At 36.5% G+C, this 27051-nt stretch overlaps 1 protein-coding gene across 1 annotated transcript in view; it reads left to right on the top strand.

Moving 5' to 3' along the window:
* The first annotated feature begins 1107 nt into the window (after positions 1–1107).
* The window catches only part of LOC121370650 (synaptotagmin-14-like), a 119135-nt gene continuing 93191 nt past the window's right edge, over positions 1108–27051 (top strand). The window contains exons 1-2 of the mRNA XM_041496030.1: positions 1108–1462; positions 7671–7814. Of these exons, the coding sequence (XP_041351964.1) occupies positions 7793–7814 (22 nt within the window). The 5' untranslated portion in view covers positions 1108–1462; positions 7671–7792. The remainder of the gene's footprint in view (positions 1463–7670; positions 7815–27051) is intronic.

Here is a 27051-nt window from a genome sequence, read left to right on the forward strand (position 1 = left end):
TTCCTCTCTCAATATTTGTGTGGTCCTTAACCATATGTCTGACGCCATATAACCGTAAATACAATGTGTTGAGTGCATCGTTAAATAAAACATTTCTTTCTTTCTTTTTGCCGGTTTGAAATTAATTATTTCACCCGTTTGTTTTATATTTATGTAATTACTTTATGTGATGTATTGTCTACAAACGTAATGTTAAGCTTACTCGGAGCCAATTAAATGCAGTCTACATCCCCCCTATAGGGCTTAAGTAAACTAATTTTAATGGTTATTTTTTATTTTTTATTTTTTATTTTTTTTTATTTTAGAAATGCGCACATAAATTATTTTAAGTCCAATATTATGATTTAGGTTGTAATTATCTAAATTGACCCGGTAATAATTTCTGTCCCGGATCAGGCCCCTGGCTATCCAGAGATGGGACCCGGGACGGACATGCTCGAAACCTTCGTGGTATATGAGCATGACAAAATTATCCGCTCCGCATTCTACAGTGACAATGTTTTAAATGATAGGCCTACATAGTGTAATGATGTTGGATTAAACGGGCATTGGAATCTTTAAAGGTGTGAAGATTTCTTACTGCCAGCACCATGTCGCTGTTATTTAAAATAATCCTTTTTGTGGAACAGTACAAATTTATTGTGCCAGTTTACAAGTATTTTAGCAATTTGGGATCCAATTTAGGTAGTCGCTGGCCGCATGAGATAAATGGTCGCTTAATACAGGTTATACTTGACACTGGGAATTGTTTAGTAGGAATTAAAATAAACATTTAAGACTGATGACCACTTGGCCATCTTTGTCTATGTATACATGTATTCTTTTGAATTTAGAACAGCTTATAATTACAAAAACAATTTTATACCTTCGGTCCTTAAATTGACTAATTCAATGTCAATGTAAAATAAATATTATAATACTGATATTACATGAGCGGTCTGGCTTGCCAGGCAAAATTATAGAACAACTTCATGAATTATTTGATTCCTAGTATAGAGCGAGGTGTATAAATTTTGACTAAAATTGGGTACTTTTTCATAAGGTACATTTTAGTTTGGGTACGTTTTTGTTGGGTACATTTGACCGACAGGTCACTCTTGAATGACGTCCCTTTCATTAGTATTCATGCAGACAATAAACGTCGAGGGAGCATTGGATCTTTAAACTGAGTCTAGAAGAAATAAATATCTATTCGACAGTTTTGTAATTTAAGCAGTAGCCTTATATTTGTATTGTATGAGTCTAACAATATGTCTTATTAAGTGTCAGTACTCGCTACTGCTATGCCACTTTCCAGTCTTTTGTTTCTGTTTGTGGTTGCCTTTGAACTCGGCATTGTCTTGACTTAAGCTAATAAATTTATAAATTATGCATTATGAGTTGCCGACATTCGTTTGACACAAACATGATGGCGGATGAATTTACGAAAGATATAATTAATTGCAGATTATGATAATGCAGCGTAAGTGAATTATTGTTTTGCGTGGCTTGTTAATGTTATGAACGTCCGTTTTGTGTGCTTCAGTATGTGCATTTGTTTTATTACCTGATGAGAAGTCCTCCCGTTTTCATCAGTCCAAGCCAATGCCTAGACAATAAACTACAGTATGTCAAGCACTAAAATGTGTATGTCAAGAACTAAAATGTGTATACGGTTTTTAACAGGCTTGGAGGAATGATATCATGGAGTGGACACTGGCGTAGGAAGGTGCCAAAAAGTTGGGGTGGGGGGGGGTGGGGGGGGGGGGCACACTTTTATATTTACACACTTACACTATTATAAAGCAAAATATTTGAAAAGTGGGGTGGGGGGGGGGCACATGCTCCTTGCCCCCCTCCTGCTGAACATTTTTCAAAATTGTTATTACCATAACCCCTTGCCCCCTCCTGCTGAAAAGTGGGGGGGCCACAATCTAGTGAGTCTGTGTAAGGGGGGGGGGGAGTAAGCCACACTATTATTTATATAGAGAGTAGGATTATAAAAAAACCTTTACATTTTGGTCATCAAGTGAGGAGCACGCCCCCCCCCCACCCCACCCCACCCTTTGATATGACTTGTTTGGGTCAACAGGAGAAAATTATAGCAGTTGTAGGAATAACAAAAATGCTATTGAGTAAAAAAGTTTTTTAAAAATTCATAATTGTTATTACCATGATAACCACAATTATTTGAAGCAAATGGACTGTACGGTGAGCACATGGTTATTAAGGGAAAATGATATGGTTATTATTCGACAAAGAACATGTATTCTAGTTTAGCTGTGCAGTTAAATGTCAATGTGATAATCGGAATGCTAGTTGAATTTGAGAAGGACCAGTAAGATTTTTGTTCAACTGGCCCTGCTGGCGACCCTGGATTTCATGTTAATTTTCAACCTTGAAGTTATTACACCTTTATAATTTTTGCACAGATAGTAATGTTGGGCAAGTAAATCAATATGACATAATAAAAATGTACTGTCACCGATGAAAGTTTTTTACAGTCAGAGCTTGAAATATCCCATACATAGATAAAAATTCATTAAAAATAAAATTCCACCATAAATAGTTTGAGCACTTTTGTTTTGAAAACAGCTTCATTGAAGTGATCAACGATGTTATAAAAAACACAAACAGTACAAATAACACTATTTTTCATCAAAAATTCCATTGTGGGTGTGTCATTATCCCACATATCTGTATGTCGTGGTACTAATGTTATGAAATGGCCTGCCTCTCAAACGTGATGAACTAGTCAAACAAATTACACAAAGATATTTTATTAAATACGAAGAAAAAATAACAGTCTTGTGATTGCCGTCTATTTTAGGACTAACATGAAAGTACACCACGGTCTCCTTAAATCATACAGTTTTTAATAGAATTTTATTTAATTTCACAGAATTTCATCTCTTATTGCTAAAACTGCTTTTTTCCCTATGTTTACACAAACAAAAATTATATATGAAAAACATGTTTTGAAAACTAAAAGCAGACTGGTTATAGCTTATATAGATGGACAGTATGTTGTTATGTCACTGTATGTTTCAGTGTTAAACATATCCTTAGTGATGTCATGCTGCGTGCAACAGTATCATTTCCCCATAAAACTAATATTTATTGTGTACGAAGCCAATCATTCTTTTTTTAATTGACTCTTAAAAAAATTATGGATGATGTCATTAAAAATTAAAATTGGCAGGTGACTAGTTATAACTGGCTAAATATTATCATTTGTGACAACGGATTAATGTTCAGTTGAGAAGTACTTGTTTCTTGAAATTTGATACCAGTTTAAATACCACTGCCTGCCACTTATTAATGACATCGTTGATAAACACTGTGTGCAAAAAGTACCTGTAAAACTGACATTACATATTTAATAACAATCTTACACAGGAGTTGACCTACACAGATCACATTTGAAATGCATATTATGTAAATATACCTTCATCTTCAGCTATTGCTTACTAACATAAACCATTTAGCAAACATTTTTAAACAGTATTAAGAATGAACGAAGATGTTTTTCACATTTTATGGCTACATATAGGCTATACCAAATAACTAATAATGGCATATTAATCCTATATGGCTTTTTGAATAACATTTGTTACACTCAAAAATGGACCTGCACTGAAATACTGTTTTTGGGATGATCCATGCAGTAGGTCCCCCCCCCCCCCCCCCCCCCCCCATTTGTTTTTGTGCAGTACTTATATATTTGAAGGGTGTTAACAATCCAACTGATGCCATCTTGGTACCCATGGGCAATTTACAAAATATGCAAATTAAGTCCGTCATTACCGAAATTCTTTTTTCCTTGGCAATATCCTCATAGATACATCAGATAAGATCACAATAATGAGACCAATACCGGCATAATATTACATTGTGCATGTACAGAAATCTTATAATTAAGTTATGCTAATTAATTGGTAAGAATACTGAAGCCCACTAATTAGTATATTATCCACTGACATGTAACTTGCATTCTAATAATGGTGTTAAAATTTACATCGAACACCTTCAGCATGCATATAATATCACTTCAACTCCTGTAGAATTGGACTGCCCTTTTGTCAACTGTTTCTGAAATCTAATATGTCTAGAATATTTACTTGCTTTAAGTGACTTATAGGTGTTGCCAATCTTTTGGTGTTATTAGCCTAATTCACAAAGGTCTCTTGGGCTCTGCTAGACAACAAAGCATCCTCTTTGCAAGTCTTTTAGCATTTCACTGCCCCAGTTTCTTATTTTCATACTAAAGGAACATGATGATGACATATTATACAACTTATTAGAAACCATAGTCTTTGAAACAGCAGCAGACAAAAAGGGAAATTCTGGCTAGTGAAGACATGGACATAGTGAAGACATGGACATTGTACTTGCTTCTTCTGTCAATTACTTCTTTCATTGTTATTGGAAATGTCTGAAAAACAGCAGCTTTCATTGTCAACATTGTAACATGTGTTCTAACCAATCTTCCTAACCAATCTTTAGATTGCACTAGGTGTTGTCCATAATTAGTGATTTTTGATTGAAATATGGACTCATTCAAAGTGTTGGTGACAATTTTGATGCTAACATTTCATTGCAAAACAGTCTAGTTAGTACTATATGTAATTGCTGTTGTCCTGACTGCGACAAATAGGTACCTGGTTGAGGAAAGACACCATGTTCAGACATTCATGTGTCTTGAGTGCATGATCTGGCATTTGAAGATGACCCTGTTGAAAATTCCATAGGACCAAAGAAACATGACATGCCAGAGGTTGAAGTAAAATAGTATTAACCCCATGCGTTTTGGCTCAAAATCCCATTTCCTTGATTTTGACTTCTTGCAGAAAGTTGTTTCTAACTAAGACACTGAATTGTCACAGGAACAAGGCCATTCCCATTGAATAGCTTTGAATGCAATTTTTCTCACATACCGCTTGTTGACATGAACATCATGCACCCAGACTCAATCTTTGCAGCAAAAGTGAATATGCAGGAGCTGTGGACAGCTTGTGACACCCTTCACAAATGATAAACAACTGTGTGTGATTGCTGTAGGGATCAAATGGAAGATGTGATAATGGTAAGGCTTGCAGAAGACTGCCACTGGTATAAATGTCTTGCAATGACAGATATTTTTGTGCTGCTACATTTATCACAAATTTGATCTAAAGTGCCATCTAGCAATGGAAGCCACTAGTTCTGACAGATCCCTGATCTATGTAGCAGCATCTACAAAGAAGCATGCTACCAATGCCCCACAGTTTCTGGCAATGCACAGACACTGAATGTGAGACTGGCACAGCTATAGGAAAAACAACCATCTTTTTCAGGCCTGATTGGTTACCAAGATGCAGTAGTGCCACAGGTGATCATCAAAGCAGCCAAATTCATAGCGAAATGATATGGATGCACCATTAAAAATGGAGACATTCGAGTTGCTGTATGGTCATAAAAAATTAGCAAAAAGAACTTGACCTCGTCGCCTGGCTTAAAGACCCTGTCACCAACAAACCAAGCTCATATTCAGACAATTATTTGGAAAGCTGCAATTGAAACCACTGAGCATGGCAGGATGCAGAATGAATCCACAAAGATTATAATTTTATTAATCCATTCAACAGGCCAACTTCTGTGCAACCTGTAAGGAGTTTACCACTAAATCAAATCTCATAGATGACAGTAGTACCAATATATATACTACTCAAAAGAATTTAAGGGTCAAAAATTTATAACCAAATAAGTTTCAGAGTGTATTAGATTGATGATGTAAACTACACCAAATTTTTTATTTATTGTTCCATATTTACAAAAACCCACAAATAAACGTCACTGTATACAAGAAAGTCACATGACATGCTGTCAAAGTTGAAGGTTGTCAAACATGGATTTTACACATTAGAACATTCGTTTAATAGTGTGTGAATCCACCCCTGGCACGAATACACTCGACACATCGTTGCCTCATGCTGTTGATCAGACGTCTGAAGAACTCTTGGGGAATGGCCTGCCACTCTGCCATAAGAAGTTGACCCAGATCATGAAGGTTGGCCGGAGGGGCATGGTTATCCCGAACTCTCCTGCCTAATTCGTCCCAGGCTTTCTCTATTGGGGCCAAGTCAGGCGAATATGCTGGCCAATCCATCCTGGCGATACCTTGTTGTCTGAGAAAGTCCGTTACCACCCTGGCACGGTGGGGTCTGGCATTGTCATCCTGCAGAACTGCCCCGCCGCCAATCTGCTGAAGGCCTGGGAGAACCAACGGCCGGATAATCTCATTCAGATAGCGGATTTCATTCAGATTGCCATCCACTACATAGAGGTGGATAGAGATGCCGCCCCATACCATGATGCTGCCACCACCGAACCGGTGACGTTGTCTAACGTTAACGTCAGCGAAGCGCTCCCCAGGATGTCTGTAGACACGAACCCGACCGTCGTTGAACTGGAGACTAAACCTGGACTCATCAGTGAACATCACTCGACCCCACTGAACACGTTGCCACCGCAGATGAAGCGTGGCCATTCTGTGACGTGATAGGAGTGATGGTCGAACAGCCTGGCGACGGCAGCGTAGATTATTAGCTCTCAGACGATTGCGTATGGTTTGATCAGACACTCGAGTTCCAGTCGCAGTCCGCAGATTGTCATGTAATCGGCGTGCAGTGGTTGTGCGTTGACGTAGAGCCATATTGGTGATGTAGCGGTCCTCTCTATTTGTAGTGCATCGGGGTCTTCCCGAACGTGGACGATTTTGAACAGAATTCATTGCTTGGTACCGTTGCCACAGTCGGCCAACGACACTCTGACTGACACCAAGTCTCAGAGCAACATTTCTTTGCGTATTGCCATCCTGAAGCCAAGCAATAGCCCTTCCTCGATCTTCGATAGTCAGTTGAAGTCGTACCATTGTCGAATTTGGAGTGTGCACCGTACACGAACGCAAGCTCCAATTATATGGAAATTCAGCATTGGGAACATGGAATACACGTGCAAAGCGTGCAAATGAAGCGCTTTGTGAAAAAGCAAGTTATGAGCACTTAGCAGACCTTTCGCTTTCGCCCTAATTTACGTGCAAATGTAAGCATTTTTTCGCCATTAGAACTAGTCGACAGTGTCAATGACAGTGGATTTTAATTCATTTATGGGTTGCTTAGACCCACTTTCGTCAAAATGGAACAATACCATGCGTGACATTATGGTTTAGCTAATATAATTGACATTCAGAAAATAATGTCGAAAATATCGTCTGACCCTTAAATTCTTTTGAGTAGTATATGTGGCTACCATGTATATATCATGGCTACAAATACTATCACTTCTCTGTCAAAAATGGGAGCTAACCTGCTACATGTAGCTTCAGACATAATGTCTTTAACTACCCTAGTTCTGTACAAAAATTGTTATATTGTTTAGAGAACTCCACATGTTTCAAGCACAATAAATTACAGGAATTGACTGGCTAGATAAAACAACATTTTATAACAACACTGACATCACCAATGACTATGCTATTCCAAATAGATGCATTTTTTAACCCAGTGAGATGTTATTTGGTATGCTACAACCTTTCTCTAGATTTTCACAATTTTATTTAACACTAGTAAACTAAATAATTTCCAGGTTATAATTTTTGTTGCACATTTTATGTTGTCTTTGATGTACATGTGTGTTTTTCTTTCATCCAGGATTTGTGTGCAGTTCATGTGATGTGATCCCTAGCTTGTGATTTCACCTGCCAGTATGTTTTGTCAATGTGATATTGTGTTGTGAACCTGTCTTGGCTTGTAACCCCAGCTTTGCTTCAAGTATGCCTATTAGCAGTACTGATGGTATGTATCATCTAAATGGTAATGTAGATTATACATTAGCTTTTAAAATGTTTGGAACTGACAAGGGATATTGGTACTGTCGTAATAACAAATCTTGCTGGCATATGTAGAGAATTTAATTATTAAAGTTTTAATTGTCTTTTATTAATGACTTCCTGTTGGGAGTCACTTACTATTAATTAAGTTCGTACAGGTTCATATCACTTTAACATTGCAGAACACATTATGCATAATAACACATTTCTTTTATTAAAAATTTTAATTGTGACTGTACAGAAATTGCTATATGCCAGTTATTTTTACAATTTTGAATGACATTTAAATTTATTACTCAGAATTAACTGTTGGCATATTTGTTTGGTAAACATTTTAAATAAAGGTCTATAATTGCTTTATTAACAGTTTATATATTATATATTAAAACAATTTTATTACCACAGTTCAATCATAGTGCCAAGATGCGTAGCAAGATATAGCTACAACAGTACCAATATTCGGTGTCGGTCCTACACAGTGTTTGCACAATATATTTATGCACCACCCATATATAGGTTATGAAAAATTTATCAAATTCACAATTTCCATTATTTTTATTATAAAATCCCTACATGGATATGATGGTAGCAATATATGATGATTGGTAAGTAAAAGTTTGTTTTGTTTAACGACACTACTAGAACACATTGATTTATTTATCATTGTGGATGTAAAAAAACTGGTAATTTTGACATATAGTCTTGGAAAGGAAACCCGTTATATTTTTCCAATAGTACAAGGGATCTTTTATATGCACCATCACACAAACAGGATAGATTATTTCTATTGATCAATATGCCTTTTTATTTTTGTTATTCAGTTATATAGATAATACTAAACGGGTTCCCGTGTGAGACCGTTTATATTACAATTAGAGTGTTTTCAATCGTACATCACAAGCGAAAGCGAGTGTTGTATGATTAAAAACACACAAGTTGTAATATAAACGGTCTCACACAGGAATGAATATAGTATTTTATTTATTACACCGCACATCAGTGAACAAAAATTGCACAGAATGACTTACAAAATAACTAAACAAGACATGAAAATGCAGAGATTAAAGATTGGGAAAATGACGTTGGTTACCAAATTACGTCATTTTGTACTTAAATAAAATACTTCCTGTGTGAGACCATTTATGTTACAACTCGTGTGCTTTTTAATCGTACATCATTCACTTTCGTTCGTGATGTATGATTGAAAACACTCTCATTGTAATATAAACGATCTCACACGGGAACTCGTTTAGTATTATCTATATATTTTCAAAGAAGTATTTGATATTACACAAAAACAAGTTAATTATATTTCATATGGTACAAATGTAAATAATATGAAAACAATTGTATACAGCATATAATTGTACAGCAGTGATTCGTGGCCTCCAACTTATACATTGCTCTTGTTTCTGGGGACAATAAAAATGTTTTTTTTAAACTTTGAATTCCTACGCCACACATCTATCAATGAAGTTTACACAAACAATATTATAAACATATTCAAGGCTAAACTAAATTATTAAAATATGTATATTGTTAAATTATGCTGCTAACATTAATTATAAGAATTGACAACAAACATGTTTCCGATTTAAAAATATGAATTGAAAGAACTATGTGCACACTTTTCGCATTACATCTCTGCAGAGTTGTACTGTGTGACAACATATTGCTCACGTGATCAGAAGGCATGACCTCTGAAAAGACGTATTTTCACGTGAAGAGACGATAAATATCACATGGTTATCTCTTCCACTGCGGTGTAATAAATCACTATTCTCATAACATTGTATTGATACATGATATGTAAAAAGTAAACCTGAGCATAAGTGTCCCTACTAGGTGGTTATAGGTTTGAAATGTTTTGAACTTAGACACTGCATTTCATGTACTTTGACAAACTTGTAAACAGCAAATTTCTTACTATTATCTATCTAAAAATTATAAAAATGTATTCATTATAATTTCCAAGATTTTAGGTTACATAATTTTACCCTTCATACCTTCTGGCAGAAAACATGTTTGTATGTGTACTTGTTTAACTGATAAATCTTCATTTAAAATCTGCAGTAAACTTACAAAATGCATGAATTCACAAGTTGTGGTCATAGCTGAAAACGGGACATGATACATGAACACTTTCAACGATCTTTGCACGTGAGAATATAGATGCAATTAAAAATGTTATAAGAGTTTTACTAGTTTTTACAGCTAATATGTCACAAAGTCATGAGATGTAAAAATTTTCTATCTCTAAATTCTGGAGTATAGGGATGAGATGTAAGGGTCCATTCCCCCTATGTGGACCCAATTATTTTTCTCATCCAAATTGGTATATCAAAGGCTGTGGTTTGCACTGACCTGTTTGTCAGAAAATTAATGCATATAATTAATTGCTGCTATTTTTTAGAAGTAACCTATGACAATGTTGTTGTTGTTTTGGTCAGTTTATAGACAAAATGTTGCAATCAGCTACATGTAAGTAAAGTACCTAACTAATTAGTTTTAACATGTGTTGTCTGACTGTGTTTAGGTGTTGTTAACATGTCTTTCTTTTAAAATAAAATATAGTGAATATTTCTGCTCATAGGCGTACGGGCTCCCATTTTTGTATGGGGGCAGGCTGGCTTTTGCCCAAATCTGGATAACAACATTTATTCACATTAGCATTACTATCAAACAGCTATATAGGGTTGCAAATGAATCACTACACATTTTTACCTGGATTACAACTAATTTTTAGGGTAAAATGATGAAAATACATTTTAAAAAGGTCTCAGGGTACCGGTAGTACATTTTGCCCGAATACCTGTATAATTTTTGCCCGAATTTGAGGTTTTGATCTAGCACTAGGGGGGCAGTTGCCCACCCCCCACCCCACACACACACACACACACACACACACACACACACACACACACACACCCCGCTGGTTCAGATAGCCATGGTGAGTCTAGCCGTATGAGGCCTGGTGTTGTCATGTTGTAACATCCGTAGATGAGGGTTAGCTGTCATGTAGGTTTGGACATTGCAACGTCCTCAGAAGATGTGAAGATCTGTCCTACCTTGCATGCTGATTCCTCCCCATATCATCACACTACCACCTCCCCAGCAATTCACCTCATGGACACAACAGTTGGCGCATCTTTCACCACATCTCCACCACACCTGCATCCACCCATCGGCATAGCTGAGATGACATCTGGATTCATTCGTAAAGAGGATCTATCCCCAATGGCATTGTGTCCATCGACGATGTATTCGATCCCACTGAATTCACTGTTGTCGATGCCGCTGTGTCAGGATGGGTCCAACGTAGGGTCTTCTTGGTTGCATGCCCTGCTCCCGTAGTCGGCAATGTATGGTCTGTTGGCTGATGGGACTGTTCGGGCCATGGGTGGTAGTAGCTGTCCTAGCTGCAGGTTGAAATCTGTTGCGCAGGTGAGACAGGTTAATTTGCCGATCTTGGTGGTGGGTAATGACACGTCATGGACCATGGCGGCGTTGATCACGTGTGGTGCCAGTTTGTCGTAGGCGGTGTTGCAGTCTCACAATCGTAGAGTTGTGGCAATTGAATCTACGGGCCACTTCCCTCACCGACAAGCCGGCTCTAAGACATTCCCTCTCAATGCCAAAAAGTCGCGACATCGTGAATGTTGTTGCATTAACCTAAGGTCGATCAAAACATGTGAATCCCGGCTTTATAACCGTAGAACTGGCACTATCAGGTGCCAGTGGCATGACTTGCATATACGTTTTGGAGATTTTCAAGAATTTTACACCCGAACAATAACATGCTTCAGCACATGCACAAAGTACGGTTTGATGTGACCTTCCATCCTGTTGCATTTATTCAGACCGCATCTCCACAAAAACAAAAAATTAGCCAAATAAATGAGTTCTGCGTTATCTATGGCTGTCAGTATATGTATGTCTTCTAAAAATGAACATCTTTAACAAATATTTCTTAAAGTGATATTTTGGCTTCATTGTAAATATTACTAACAGAAGCAGGTGATAATGTTAATAAAATATTTATGTTCATTGTGGTGGAGAAAACCCTAGCCTTAATGAAAAGATCAAAGATCACATGATTCCCAATTTTACTCTCATTAACCACCTAACAGCACTAATGACTACAGTAATGCATGTATAGTAATTAGCACAAATCGATTGCTTTGACAGACACTTCAGAGATATTACACATCTAGGAAAATGTTATTATTCATTTGAGTAATTTTCTACCAAGTGAGGTCAGGACCACCGAAGGAATTATAACAGATGCCACCTGCATCATGCTCTACGAAGAAACGAATATTTGTGTACTGATGACACATGAGCACACTATTTTATCAGCTGTTTTTATATATGGGTGTCTGTCCTATGCACTATGCTATGTAAGACATACTTCTTGTTAATAACACATATAATATGACATTAACAACTTTATGGGTGTTGCAATCAAAGCTGCATTCTTTTCCTGCAAAAGTTGCCAGTCTTGAATTTTTGTTAGCATACTGCTATCTCTAAATCACATGAAAATTTAGTATTTGACATACCACCATTTAAAGGTGGGAAAAGAACGAAAACGTTGTTAAACAACATTTGAGCACATTTTAAATTATGATTGTTTGGTGTCTTGTTACTTGACACTTGGTTTGATAGAAATAGAGACAAATTAAACAGCTTACAGGCTACTCCTACTGAAAAGCAGAAAGGTATCTTTTATATGTACCTTTTTATAGACAAGACAGTACATTCCATAACTTTCGATGTACCAGGGACAATCAGTCCTGTGACCAATCAGACCTCAAGAGGGCACTGTACCACTGAGCTACACCCTGCTCATTCATTAAAGCTACACTATTAACATTTTGCAGTAGTAAACAATGTCACAGAATGACAGGTCCTTGGTCTGTAGTAACAAATTGCTATGAATAGAAAAAGTTTCCATTGCATTTCTTTTTAGTCTGTTCCTCTATGCATTAACAAAAGAATGTGGGTTAAAAACCTAATAAATTTTTATGTTAAACATTGTTCTGCTACGAAATTGTAGTTTTCCTTTAATTTAATCACAACGTTCTAGTTTTGAAGTAATAATATAATACATGTTCATGGAAACGGTTAATTAGGCATGTAAATCAAGACTAGTACTGAAGTTGAAGATAGATTTATATCAGTGTGATGATTATCAATATTAGTTGTGTGTGCACAGCTTGAGACCGAGTACAGTTAAACTACAAACTAGAGATTAGTAACAGTTGCAAAATTTGACACATCATCTGTGAATGGTGTTACAATGTCTACCATAGATCCAAAAGGTATTTATTGCGTTACACTGCTTTTTCTTTTATAATGAGAGGGAGTCTCAATCATAGAATGTTAGTTATTTTATTACAATGGAATATTATTTTTTTCTTTTAGCACACTGTGATTCATTAAACCATATATTCTGTGATTCAACTCAAGGATTTATTATTCAAAGTCTTCATTTGTTAAACTGTGAGGCATAATATTTGCTTGGATTGTTGATTTGTTATGGAGAGTTTGAATGCATTAAATTAGTCATAGACACACACACATGCGTGCCAGCACACACACACACACACACACACACACAGACACAGAGAGAGAGAGAGAGAACGAGAGAGAGAGAGAGAGAGTGTGGAAAAGAGAGAGAGAAAGAAAGAGAGAATGAAAAAGAGACAGAGAGACAAGCAACAAGTGTCGTATTGGAATATTGGTACTGCACAGCGATAGAAATAAGCAGAAATTTTCACAAGTCCACTAGACAAGTACATCTAGAAATCTACTTGTCTGGCAATATTTTCACTTATCCAAATAAATGGTTTATTTCGTTCCATAAAATTTAGGCAGCCATAACCCTGCCTCTAGATGGAGATGCCTGCATGCTCAAGGCCTAGCATTGTCCCTTCTAGCATGGCTCTTGGAAAATCTGCCGCTCTCTTCACTATGGATGAGCCCAGACACCAAATCGATGTGCCATCTAAAATATTTGTTCATGGCAATCATTGTCATGTATATAGATATATACTGATTAACATAGACTACACCTTTTGCACTTGCATGCCGTGTTGAAATGCTGTTGATGAAAAGTTAAAGTTTGTTTTCTTTAACAATACCACTAGAGCACATTGATTCATTATTGGCTATTGAAACATTTGGTAATTTTGACATAGTTTTAGAGAGGAAACCCACAACATTTTTCCATTAGTAGCAAAGGATTTTTTATATGCATCATCCCACAGACAAGATAGCACATACCATGACCGTTAATACACAGTCGTGGTGCACTGGCTAGAACGAGAAATAGCTCAATGACCCCACTGATGGGAATCGATCTTAAACCGATCGCACATCATGCGAACACTTTACCACTGGGCTACGTCCTGCTATTGCTGTCGATGACATCACAGGTTCATGGGCAAAACATTGTGCTATTTCCACAGGTTGGGAATGGGTTTTTTTGTGCATAAAAGTCCTATTTGTAAATCAAATACTCACAGGGGTTCAATACTGTTTAAAAACAACAAATAACATGTAAAACATTCCTTTTAAACAAGCCACGGTTGACCCCAAATCACCGTGAGAGATCAGTTGTTGGAATGCTTCAAGCAGGCATCGGTACCTGTGATGTTGTCAGATGTTTTAGAGCGACTATACACAGACTTGTCAATTGACTGAACATCACTGGATCCACCAATGACTGTCCTCGTAATTGTAGACTACGAGTTACTTTGGCTGTGCAGGATCAGTATATCCGAACCACAACACTGTGAAAAGGATCCTTTTGTTGGACAGCAACTTTCCTCAAATACTAACTATCAAATGAATAGCAATGAATGAACCAGTTCCAGGGATGTTCATGTCATCAGTATTCTACCAACCCTTGGGCCATGAGAAATAAAACTGAATTTTAATTATTAAGTATGCCCTGTGACACAACTCTGGTGATCCTGCACAGTCAGTAAACGTTTCAAGAACATCAGACTGACCAGCTTTTTTTCTGGGAATATTCCATTAAAGTGGTTCAGAAATGTCTATCACTTTTCATTTCTTGTGTAACACAAATCTGGTGGTATAGTTTTGTAGCTCCCTGTATTGCATCATAAAAACATCTGTAAATGCTTGTCTTGATCTTATAACTTTATTGAAGAAAGTGAATGAACCTATCAATGATTGCAGTGCTTTTAATGTTACCTTTTTTGTGTTTTAACAGCTTGCTCTAGAAGGGTTCAGCCAAAACATTTATTAAAGCTGCACACCCTAGTTCCATCCAGCGAAAATAAATTATAATTTGGTTAATCTACAAACCTGTAACACACTTAGATCACGTTTTTATTAAATGGAGTGAAAAAGCAGGTTTTATATCGATAAATACCATGGGAATCCCTATGTCCCAATTGCTTGAAATAATTTCGAAAGTTAGTATTCTGATGTCACCGGTAGATGTCGCTCGAAGCACAACAATGCCTACGTCACGACAAATTTCACAGACTTGGGGTGTGTTCGTTTCACCTCTCCTGGACATGTTCCAACTGTTCTGTCCTGGTTGTATCCCCTCTCCAGATATCGTAAGACTTAGCAAAATTAGTGGTTTTAAGGGTTTGTAACGTTTTGTATTGAGACACTTACTTGTCTGACCTTTATTGTTACTGAAAATGTTCACGAACTGTGAAGAAAAATCTCACAAATGAACAACAACAAATCGGATGTTGATTGCGCGAACCGTGCACGAGAAAACAAACTGAACCAAAATGATAACGGTCACGTGATATACTAGAGTCTGTGACATTGAAATGGAAATATCCCCTCTAAAAATAGATTGGACCTCGCTTACTTAACGTTTTTTTCTCGACAACACGTCTTGTGAAAAAATGCAAAAAATGCATTTCGTGGTTTTACAAACATCAGAATTACCAAAAAGCACTTCAGGTGAATGGAAATGTGTATTCTATATAATAAAATGTAAGTAAAGTGCAATTTTATTTGTGAAAAATGGGGTTTAATAGCGAAAAACAACACCGTAATGGTTAACAAATAAACGTAACTAGGGTGTGTCCCTTTAAGGAATTTTAATTGTTCTTTCAATTGTATTTACTTAGAAGCCTATAGAAGTATTGTCACTAAGGTCCACGACAGTTACTCTTCGCACATTGTTTTGGCTTCATATACACAATGAATATAACATATCTTACCGTAATTTCACCTGAAATCCATATTTCGTAAAAGGTACAATTTTTTAATCACAAGATTTTCGTCAAACACATTCAGGTGCATTAGTAATGTTAAAAAAAAAAATCAATAGCAATTTTGTATTATAATTTTTCCTGCATTCTGAAAATGGAAACATCATGTACCCAGTCATTGTAAGGAGATGCAAAATGACATCATTGGAATAGGCTACTGACGTCATTCAAATTCAAAATTAGCTATATTATTGCAATGCTTCACCACATTCAAATAAAAACTGGTCTACTAACCTTGACACCTGTCAAAATTCTATAACAAGGTTGGTATGTTTTTATTTTTCATAATTCTGCATAAAATATTAAGATTTAAGTTTCAAAAGGTGAAAGAAATAAAAAGTACCTTTTGTCAAATATATCATATCAAAAAATTACAGTTGGATATGTTTTATTTATTGTCAGAAAAATGACTGTCATCAACCTTAGACCATCAGTCTTTTAATTTAAAAGTGGTACCCCCAGTTGAGTGCTGATAATGCTAAAAGTATCACTCAACTGTACCATTCCGAGCTATGCCTTCGATGAGAAAAGACGTGTCGCTCTGCTCTCTTGAGTTGCCCCCCCTCCCACGTGGGGGGACTTATTGCAAGCTACGGCTCTTTGTTGGAGTACCGTGTCGCTTACTTGGTTTATGGCGACGCAGTAACAAAGACAATGAAGAGGAAGGGAAGAGGAAGGAGGAAGAAGAAACCTGCACTAGGGGCGGGTCAGGGGGGACCTAAACCACCAGCGGCGGTCCCGTCTGCGTCGCCACCCCCACCCCCTGGACCCGACGAACCAGTGCCAGCCGATGCAGATACGTCTGAACAGACTGAGCCAGTGGACCAGTCGACGCCGCAGTTGGACACAGCGATCTGTGAGACTCCACGGCGTGCGTCTCCAATTCCAACCCCTTCAAGGCAGTAGGCGTCGAGTCCCCCACCCCCAGGGGGTTCTGCCAAGACACTTATGGATGTTGCTGCTGCAAAGCAGAAGGCCGTCACCCCACCGAGTAGTGACCAGCCAGTCAAGGTCTGGCCTTCTGCGACCGCCCGGGGCAGGGATGCCGCCTGGAGCCTCGCCATCTCCAAGATCAAGGGCCAGTACACTCGATACTTGGTCAGGAATACCTTGGACACCAGCTCACTGCTGGGAGGCATTCTTAAGAGCAACTTTAAGAAGTTTCCTGACAGAGTTGAGTGTGCCATCCACGCCATGGAATTACGAGACGGGAAGTTTGGACTTTGGTGTCGTCGCGCCGGGATGATCTCTACAGACGGGGAATACTCTTCGAAGACATGGACAACTACACTGTCCACAGACTACTGAAGATCATCACTTGCGCCCATTACGTCGAGCTAGCCAAGACCTTGCTAGCCCACCGATGGAGGAAACTGGTTCCGCAGTTCAACACCAAGCACTTCATCTTGTCCCCATAGTCGCCAACCGTTCCAAGGGCTTAGTCGGACTTTTAAATTTTTGGCCGGCATTCAAAATTTTATTTAATTTTATTTTATTTTTTATTTTTTATTTTATTTTTAATTAGTATTAAAAAAAAATTGTAAACAGTCCGACGCACTTTATTTTGGCAGCCCGTCTAAATTGCTCAAATCACCTTAAAATCCTTTTGGTGGAGCACTCTAATTTTATTCTTTGGACTTAAATTTTTGTCCAGACATGAGTAGTATGAATGAGCTTTGACCTAACTACTAAATTCATATTCCAAATTCCGCCCACCTTAAACTCATCCCGGCTCGGACCATATAGATCAGACTTTAAACTTTTAAATTCCGTTCAAAACTTTATGTTGAAATTACTTTTCTTTTTTTTTTTGTATTATTAAATCGTCCGATCCTCTCTTCTTTCTCTTATTTATTTTTGGACTGTCCTTCTAAAATGCTCCAAATTATATAAATATTTGGCCGAGCAGTCAATTTCCTTTTATTTTTGGCTTGCAACTTTTTATTTAATTTTTTTTTTAATTCTATTAACTTTTTGTTACTAATTGCTACATGTATTTTTAAGATTCGTCCATTTTCAACTCTATCCACCCCCCATCCCAAGTCAGGCCACTGATCTTATCAGAGGTCGGACTCTGGATGGGCGTGTTCAAAACCCTAGTGGTATATGGGCACATTAAACTAGTTATCTATCTATCTATCTATCAACTGTACCAAGGGGCTTTTGTCTCCTTGCATAGGAGTGGACTATACCATTCAATATATAATAGCCACAACTCATAATCTACAGCACAATGGCTAGATCACATTGGTCATATGGATAAAGCGATAGAGGTTGGATAAATTATGGTGCCAGCTTGGACATTCTGATAGATAAGAGAAAATTGTTAATTTCCTATAGATTTTTAAAGTTATTCTTTCAAAGTTTGCTTGTGATTAGAAAGGAAATACAGTTAAATAAGTGTGTAAAAGTTTGAAGTGATTCACCTGATATTAAGTTTGTAAACAAGTAATATGTTTGCACGATGATATATTTTCAGTAAAATTCAAGTTTTTTCTTCTGTTTTCTTATATTTAAAGCCAAACAATGTAATACCTGTTATACGATTAAAATTAATAGTTATTTAAGAATATATACTGAAAATTACAAGGTGTTGTCTGCTCTGGAAATAGACGCAATATTAATTCAAACCAAAACATCTGGGCTCTTTTGGGATAAAATTTTTGCAGGTAGGAGTAAAATATAGTGCGGTTGTGTATTTTCATTGAGTAAAATAATTTGTGGTTATTTTAAAACGTTTTTTCAAATTCATAATTATAATTTTTTCTTTTCCTTATTTTAAAATGTTTATGAAATACTGAATTTTCTGCTAAACTGTTTCTCACTAATTAAACATAGCCTTTTTAGCGACTTAAATTACATACATTTCATTGTTTCAAGTCATCCTAATAATTTTAGCAATTCAACTGTCTTTCTACATCCTAATACATGTATATAAATTTTTGCACATCTGTACAAAATTATTCGAAGATAAAATCCAGTTTCCGCTACTTATATGTACACACAAACATTACGACAAGCAGAAACACCTTACATATACCGATATTCATAACAGGAAAATGTTCTCTTTTTCTCTCTTATTTTTTTTTCTTGTTTTACAGTGGCAACAAACTCTGCATATAGTCTCTTTACATCTGTAATATTTCTATTTTTGCACAATTGTTTACACTGTTTTAATGTTACTTTCAAATTTTGTATGTTGACATTGATCATGAATTTATTCATATTCTTACCTTCGTTTGACACCCAAAAGCTGATGTATTTTGTATGTTGGGATTTCATTAAACAATCAGTCTATCAACCAATCGATCGATTGATTGATGATTGATTGTTCATTCAATCAATTAATCAATCAATCATCAGCTACTGGATGTTAAACATTTGGTCAGTTTTGACACGAAATCGTAGAGAAATTTAAGCCGGCTGTATTTTTCACAAGCAGATGTAGTACTAACTGATAACAACTGTGCAAGTGGTATGGTGCCACTTCTATAACAGCAATACGAGATGTTGGTCGGGAATAGGGGCCATTAATTGAAAAAATTTGTGGTCGACCAATGTTGATTTTTTACATGGTACATGTCAATTGAGAGCACTCCCTAAAATTATAGTCATATGACCTTCTCGACAATGTTGTATTTTTCACAGAATATATTCTGACATAGAAATTGTATTGAACTGCATGGAGTAATTAATGGTGGTGTGTAACCTTAAGCATTGCTATCAAAATGTATTACATTTAACAAAAGGTAGTATTTCAAGTGTTCTATTGAATTTCCCAGTTGTACTGAATGAATGTTTTCAATCCACATGTACATAGGTTTCATAATGAGGGCACAACCTAACTTGGTTTACTGGTAGTCCTAAATGCATAAAAAATCATACAAAATTAATATGCTAATTTTGTATTAAATTTTAACATTTGACTAAAATAAATTGAATATTTGCACAAATGGTGTATTTATTTATATAAAGCTACTTATTTAGACTTTATTAAGATATAAATTACTTTGCGATGAACACAAAACAGTCATACTAATTGTTACAATGGCCATATTTAACTCAACCCTTTGTGCCCGAATACACCTCTAGACCAAATGTTTTTGTGGAATAGGTTCACAAACACACCACAGTGAAACTCACAATTATTTGATATTACATTATTTGCACATGAAACTTGAGCAGAGAGCAAACATCAAATTCTGTGTCAAACTCGGGAAATCAGCAACGGAGACCATCGAAATGCTTAAGCAAGGCTACGGCAACGAAGCAATGAGCTGGGCGAGGTGTTTTTACTGGCAATCTCACTTTAAGAGGGGCAGAATGTCACTGGAAGATGACGAGAGGTCAGGGCGACCCTCCATGAGCACAACCCCCGAAAATGTCAAAGAAATTGAATGAATTGTGCATCAGGATCATTGGATCACCATCAAGGAAGTTGCTGACATCATCAACGTGTCATTTGGAACAGTTCACGCTATCTTCACATCGGATTTGAATATGCGATGGCAATTGGGTGCTCCATCATGACAATTAATGCACCCCTTCACAAAGCGTTGAAAACACGCAAGTTTTTCGCCTGGACCAACATGATTATGGCTTCTCACCCCTGCTACTCACCAGATTTAGCTCCCTGCGACTTCTTTCTGTTCCCCAAGATGAAGTTCACTCTGAAGGGTCGCCGTTTTGACACCACGAATCGCAGATGGTTCTTGACTTGCTTAAAGAACATGACTTCCAGGGGGAATTTCAAGCGTGGCAGAAGCACTGGGAGAGGTGTATTGCTGCACAAGGTGGCTACTTCGAAGGGGACAGTGGCCAAAATTAGATCCAGCACGTTTTTTGCTGTTTTAGAGGCGTAGTATCAGAACGTATTGATCACACCTCATAAGTACTGTAAATAGTATTAAAAACATGGAGTTTCACTAAATGACCTTGACCATGGTTTCTTTTTCACTCGTGCACAATGCAATGTTTCCTATTAAAAGACCGTGTTCATTCTATATCTATGCAGATTCTATAGTTTGTAAAGTTATAAGAACTTGTGAATTTTTCTTATATGAGAAGAGCTGATAAGCAAGTGTGAATATCAGATTTTCCTCTCTTTTTGACTCATAGGTCATGTGGTTAAACAGTTATTATCCACTCTCATTTCTTTCACAAACATGAATGTGAAAATGGTGGTTGAGGCACTATATAGACACTGGAAGTTTGGTTCTTAAATATAATAAGTCCTTTAAGGCAACACATCACCATTTGTCGTGGCGTTACTTGCTGTAGCAGCTTAATATAGTCCGGTTTAGGAAATAGTAAAAAACTTACTTTAAAATTCTGATATGCTTTTTGAAATCTTTCTTTGATGATTACACGTAGGTTGACCTCTGTAGTATTTAAATAACCCATTGGTTTGAAGTAACGTGTTATATGTAGTACTAACTGATAACAACAACTGTGCAAGTGATACAGTGCCACTTGTATAACAGCAACATGAGATGGTGGTCATGCATAGGGGCCATTAATTGAAAAATAATTGTGGTCGACCTATGTTGATTTTTCACACGGTACATGTCAGTTGAGAGCACTCTCTAAAATTAGTAGTCACATGACCCTCTTAGCATAAAATTGTATTGAACTGCATGGAGTTATTAATGGTAGTGTGTAACCTTTACTCGAAAAAATATCACCTTTACTTAGAAAAATTTTGATTTATGTCCTGTAAGACAGTCTGCATAACTGTAACTAATCTTTATCTTTAAAAATATGTTTGCACTAATTGTATCCTTAGAAGTTTTTTTACAAGTGCCTGTTATATATCAATAATTATGAACGAAAATGCAGCCAAAAGTAGGAATAAATATATTGTAATATGGATTTAATGGCTTCTCTCATTTCAAATAACAAATGTTTTATCCTGATATAATAGGACAAGAAGAAATATATACACAAAATCAACACTTTACTTTTACCCCCTCCCCTTCAGTAGCATGCAATCTCACAATTCAAGATGACATCGGATACATGTACATTAAAAAAACAAATGAAGACCTGTTAGTTATGTTATTTAATAGATTATATCCCCGCAAATCCAGTTGCATATACACTCATTAAAATTCTGGCTTTGGAAAGGATTGCAACACCTGGGTGTTTAAACACAGTGCATTAGAGTTATTTCTCCTTGCAACCTATTGCTATTAATTTCTTTCAACCCTTGACCCCACTATAAATGGAGCGGGATGTAGACCAGTGGTAAAGCATTCGCTTGATGTGTGGTCGATCTAGGATCGATCCCCATCGGTGGACCCGTTGGGCTATTTCTCGTTCCAGCCAGTGCTCCACAACTGGTGTAACAAAGGCCATGGTATGTACTATCCTGTCTGTGGGATGGTGCATATAAAAGAACCCTTGCTGCTAATCAAAAAGAGTGGCGCATGAAGTGGCGACAGCAGGTTTCCTTTCTCAATGTCTGTGTGGTCCATAACTGTATGTCCGACACCATATAACCGTACATAAAATGTGTTGAGTGTGTCATTAAATAAAACATTTTCTTCTTTCCTTCCCTTTAAAGCATATTTGGTGATTGCTTAGCTCAGGTTTGACAGTGAGTGTAACTAAAGGCTATTTTAAATATAATGGGTTATAAAAGAAATGTTACATGTCTAAAGTACTAAATACATTTTATGATTTTAAACTGAAATCATAAAATCTATTTGGCAAATATTCGTTTTTTTTTAAAATAATTTGGGTCACAGATATCGAGAATCAGTCCCAGATCGGAAAAAAGGGCTTTTCCCCACCCCAAACTTTCAATATATATCCTGAAATCAAATCATATATGGCAAAACCAACATCAAGTCAATCAGGGATGAATTTTATTATACCTCATAAAAAAAGAAGGAAATGTTTTATTTAACGATGCACTCAACACATTTTATTTACGGTTATATGGCGTCAGACATATGGTTAAGGACCACACAGATTTTGAGAGGGATCCCGCTGTCGCCACTACATGGACTACTCTTTCCGATTAGCAGTAAGGGATCTTTTATTTGCGCTTCCCACATGCAGGATAGCACAAACCATGGCCTTTGTTGAACCAGTTATGGATCACTGGTCGGTGCAAGTGGTTTACACCTACCCATTGAGCCTTGCGGAGCACTCACTCAAGGTTTGGAGTCGGTATCTGGATTAAAAATCCCATGCCTCGACTGGGATCTGAACCCAGTACCTACCAGCCTGTAGACCGATGGCCTAACCACGACACCACTGAGGCCGGTCTATACTTCATAAATGCCAGTTCATGTCATGATTGTTAAAGGAAATGAAGCATCTAAGTGTGGCACAGGGTCACAGGAAACAGATAAAAGATGCACAGAGCTAATGGCCATTGATGGAACCCTCATCCAATCTTTCCCTGATAGGGTAATCTCAAGATATGTCTAGATATTTGAAAAAATTTCTCTGGTTTGAATCCCCATGGTGGAGGTTGATTTTTCTGTTACATTTAAAACAACAAATTCCATGCCTGTTACCTTGATCTGATAATGGTTTTGGTATTGATGGAGAAATAAAATGGGAACCTAGGACAAAAATGTTTATTAATATTAAAATGTATCACAAACTATTAAAAATTTTCAAAAAGAAACAAAGTGTTTCATATTTATCAAGTTTAAGGAGTTAATCAAAAGCATCTAGGAATTTTGTGGTGAACATAATTTGTTATCTTCTCCAATTGTAATCGTTTTGATATGTAGATGTTTTAGGAGATAATCCTCAATAGAGCATTTGTGTGACTAGCTAGGCAGACCGATGAAAAGACCCCATCAATAACCGGAAACATTGACAGACCTTCTTAACATGTATGTCTGTGGCTAAGATCAACCATCTGATAGTGTCTATGCACCACTGGTGCCAGGCTGTGATCAACAACCAAGGCTCATTATGTACTATTGAGAGTGTGAACTTGCTTTTGTGATGTAATAACTTGACTAATGTCACTTTGCATCCACACCACATTCAGTAAAAAAAAAATTGCCATTCCCTGACTGACTTGATTTGATTTTTGCTACATGATCTGATTTGATGTATTAAAACCTATAAAATCTGTTTAGTACTTTAGACATGTTACATTTCTTTGTCACCAACGATAAATATTTATGTAGCTCAAATACATGTTTTGTTTATAATTTTGAATAATTATTTCTTGGTGAGACATGTATTTTGTCTTTTTGAAAAATAAGTGTTAGTTGGCAAAGAGCCATGTCAGTAGTATCTTTACACATATATATACACGTATATATATGTGGGGATTTTGTTGTTGTTGATTATTGTAGTAGAATATTTGTTTTATGGTGTAGTAGGATTTTAGTGATTGTTGATTGTAGAAGAATAGCTAGAAGTCTCCTCATTTTTCATGATTAACCAGTAACCATTAACACACACATACCATTATAGCAATACTGAAATATTTATGTTATTGATCGAGAGCTCTCAGTGACAAGGTGGTTTCAAAGCATCAATGGCATTTCCTATCGCGATCAATACACATTGCACATCTATAGGGACTGGGAAAACCAAAAGACAAAATCCTGTGTTTACACATTATCTGCCTCTTAGCTTGTTATCTGATTAGTATATAACACCTTCTGTTACAGTGGCAGAATTCTTCTTCTTCTTTTCAAAGTAAATCTTATGCATTTTGACAATCTTTTGAAACCTTTTTTTGTGTTGTTTTAATGTCTGATATATAACTCAGTCTTTTATGGTTGACTCCAATTCTCAAAATGATATACAATGTTTACTTGACCAACAGTATTTTTCATTATATTTTTCAGGTCATTAGTTACAAATGAATAGTCTCATTATGTAATATGGCAAAACCATTGTTCTGAATGGATTTACATACATGTATTATCTGTTAAGTGCATCTCTCTTTTTTTTTTCCTCGTTTTTTTGTTGTTGAGATAAACCTAGTAATAGGGCTATTTTCACTACACCAGAGTATAATTATATGAATTCAGTGTTGGTTTTGTGTTGGTTTTAACATACCATACATCTGGTGCAGTTATTACACAGTAGAGTACTTATATTGTATACATGTAGATGCTGGATGTTTTAATGCATTCACTTTGATCATGTGCCAGTTGCTTTTTTATTTTCTCAGAAATGTTCATTAATACATGTAGTAAGTTAGTGAGATAAAGGCCCTATTGAGGTTGTTTTGTGTGGGGTTGTTAGTGTGTGTGTGTGTGTATTGTGTGTGAGTGTGTGAGAGAGAGAGAGAGAGAGTGTATGTGTGTGTGTGTGGTGTGTGTGTGGTTGTGTGTGTGTGTGTGTGAGAGAGAGAGAGAGAGAGATACAAGTAATTTTCACAAATTGTCAAGAAATAAGTGAAACTATGTTTTAATGTAGGTATTAAGTAAATAAAAGTAATTAAAGTATATGCTCTAGTGTAAGGAGTTGTCATATATTCTTTATATTATTTCTATGTAGCATGTCGGTAAACAATATGCTTTTGCATAGACACTAGAAATAATCATTGACATTTTATCCTCCAAGCTTGCCAGAAAATGATTGGTTAATGGCAGACAATTAATACTAGTGGTATGCCATGACCTTGGTGGAATGTTTATTGAGTCTATACTAATTTCATGTTTACAGACTGCTTGGCTTTCTTTTAAGTTGATCAATAAACTGCTGTGTATAGATTTATGTTGCAATTTCTATTCATAAGACCAACTTCAGGTTGAAACACTTGTTAAATACACATTCTTTGATATATATTATTTGAGATAAACACTATTTAACAGATTGTATTATTTGGTGTGATACAATATAACCATTGGCATCCTCATAATACATCTAACTTTCAAATAGATTGTTATGTATTAAAATCTTGAGGATTTGAGCAAGAGGAAACCTGCAGTCACCACAAAGCAGCAACAGTCTTGGTTTCACTTTTCTTTTGACAAGACTGCACATATTAAAAGAATCTTTTTAAGAGTGGCTATTGGAGACGAGGAAATTTCCAGTCCTGGAGATACAACTGTTTGTCTGTAATTAATCTTGATGACATAGGGTGCTGGCTATAGCAGGAACAAAACCCCAATTTGTCTACTGAGGATTTATTGATTTTCTACCTCAGATCTGATTAGTGCAAACTTGTGAGTTTAAATATCAAGATCACACAGTTTCATTAAAATTATATTGGTAGGATAACTTCGGAAATGTTGATGTTGGAATCTAATATGCCAACTCGATGACACTACTTTTTGAATTCACAGAGATCCATGATCTTGCATATAATTTCTATTCACTGGGCTTGAAGTGTACCAAGCATAAACACTTAAATCATGTTCAGCTGGCTGCTTTCAATACCACATAACATAAATGTTCATTTACATTAACCAGTAATGGAACTACATGTATATCAATTTGGGTGAGCAGTGAAGCCATTAATTGACATTTTTGTGTAAGGTTCAAATCATGCAGCTCTCATTTTCATTAAAAACATAAATTTGTTATGTTAAAAGTAAAGTTTGTTTTATTTAACGACGTGACTAGAGCACATTGATTTTTTATCTTATCATCGGCTATTGGACGTCAAACATATGGTCATTCTGACACTATTTTCAGAGGAAACCCGCTGTCGCCACATAGGCTACTCTTTTTACGACAGGCAGCAAGGGATCTTTTATTTGCGCTTCCCACAGGCAGGATAGCACAAACCATGGCCTTTGTTGAACCAGTTATGGATCACTGGTCGGTGCAAGCGGTTTACACCTACCCATTGAGCCTTGCGGAGCACTCACTCAGGGTTTGGAGTTGGTATCTGGATTAAAAATCCCATGCCTCGACTGGGACCGATGGCCTGCCACGACGCCACCGAGGCCGGTTTGTTATGTTAATGGCAAGTTGGTACTATCATGGCAG

Source organism: Gigantopelta aegis, chromosome 4 (genome assembly GCF_016097555.1).
Source record: "Gigantopelta aegis isolate Gae_Host chromosome 4, Gae_host_genome, whole genome shotgun sequence".
In the NCBI taxonomy this organism is placed as follows: domain Eukaryota; kingdom Metazoa; phylum Mollusca; class Gastropoda; order Neomphalida; family Peltospiridae; genus Gigantopelta; species Gigantopelta aegis.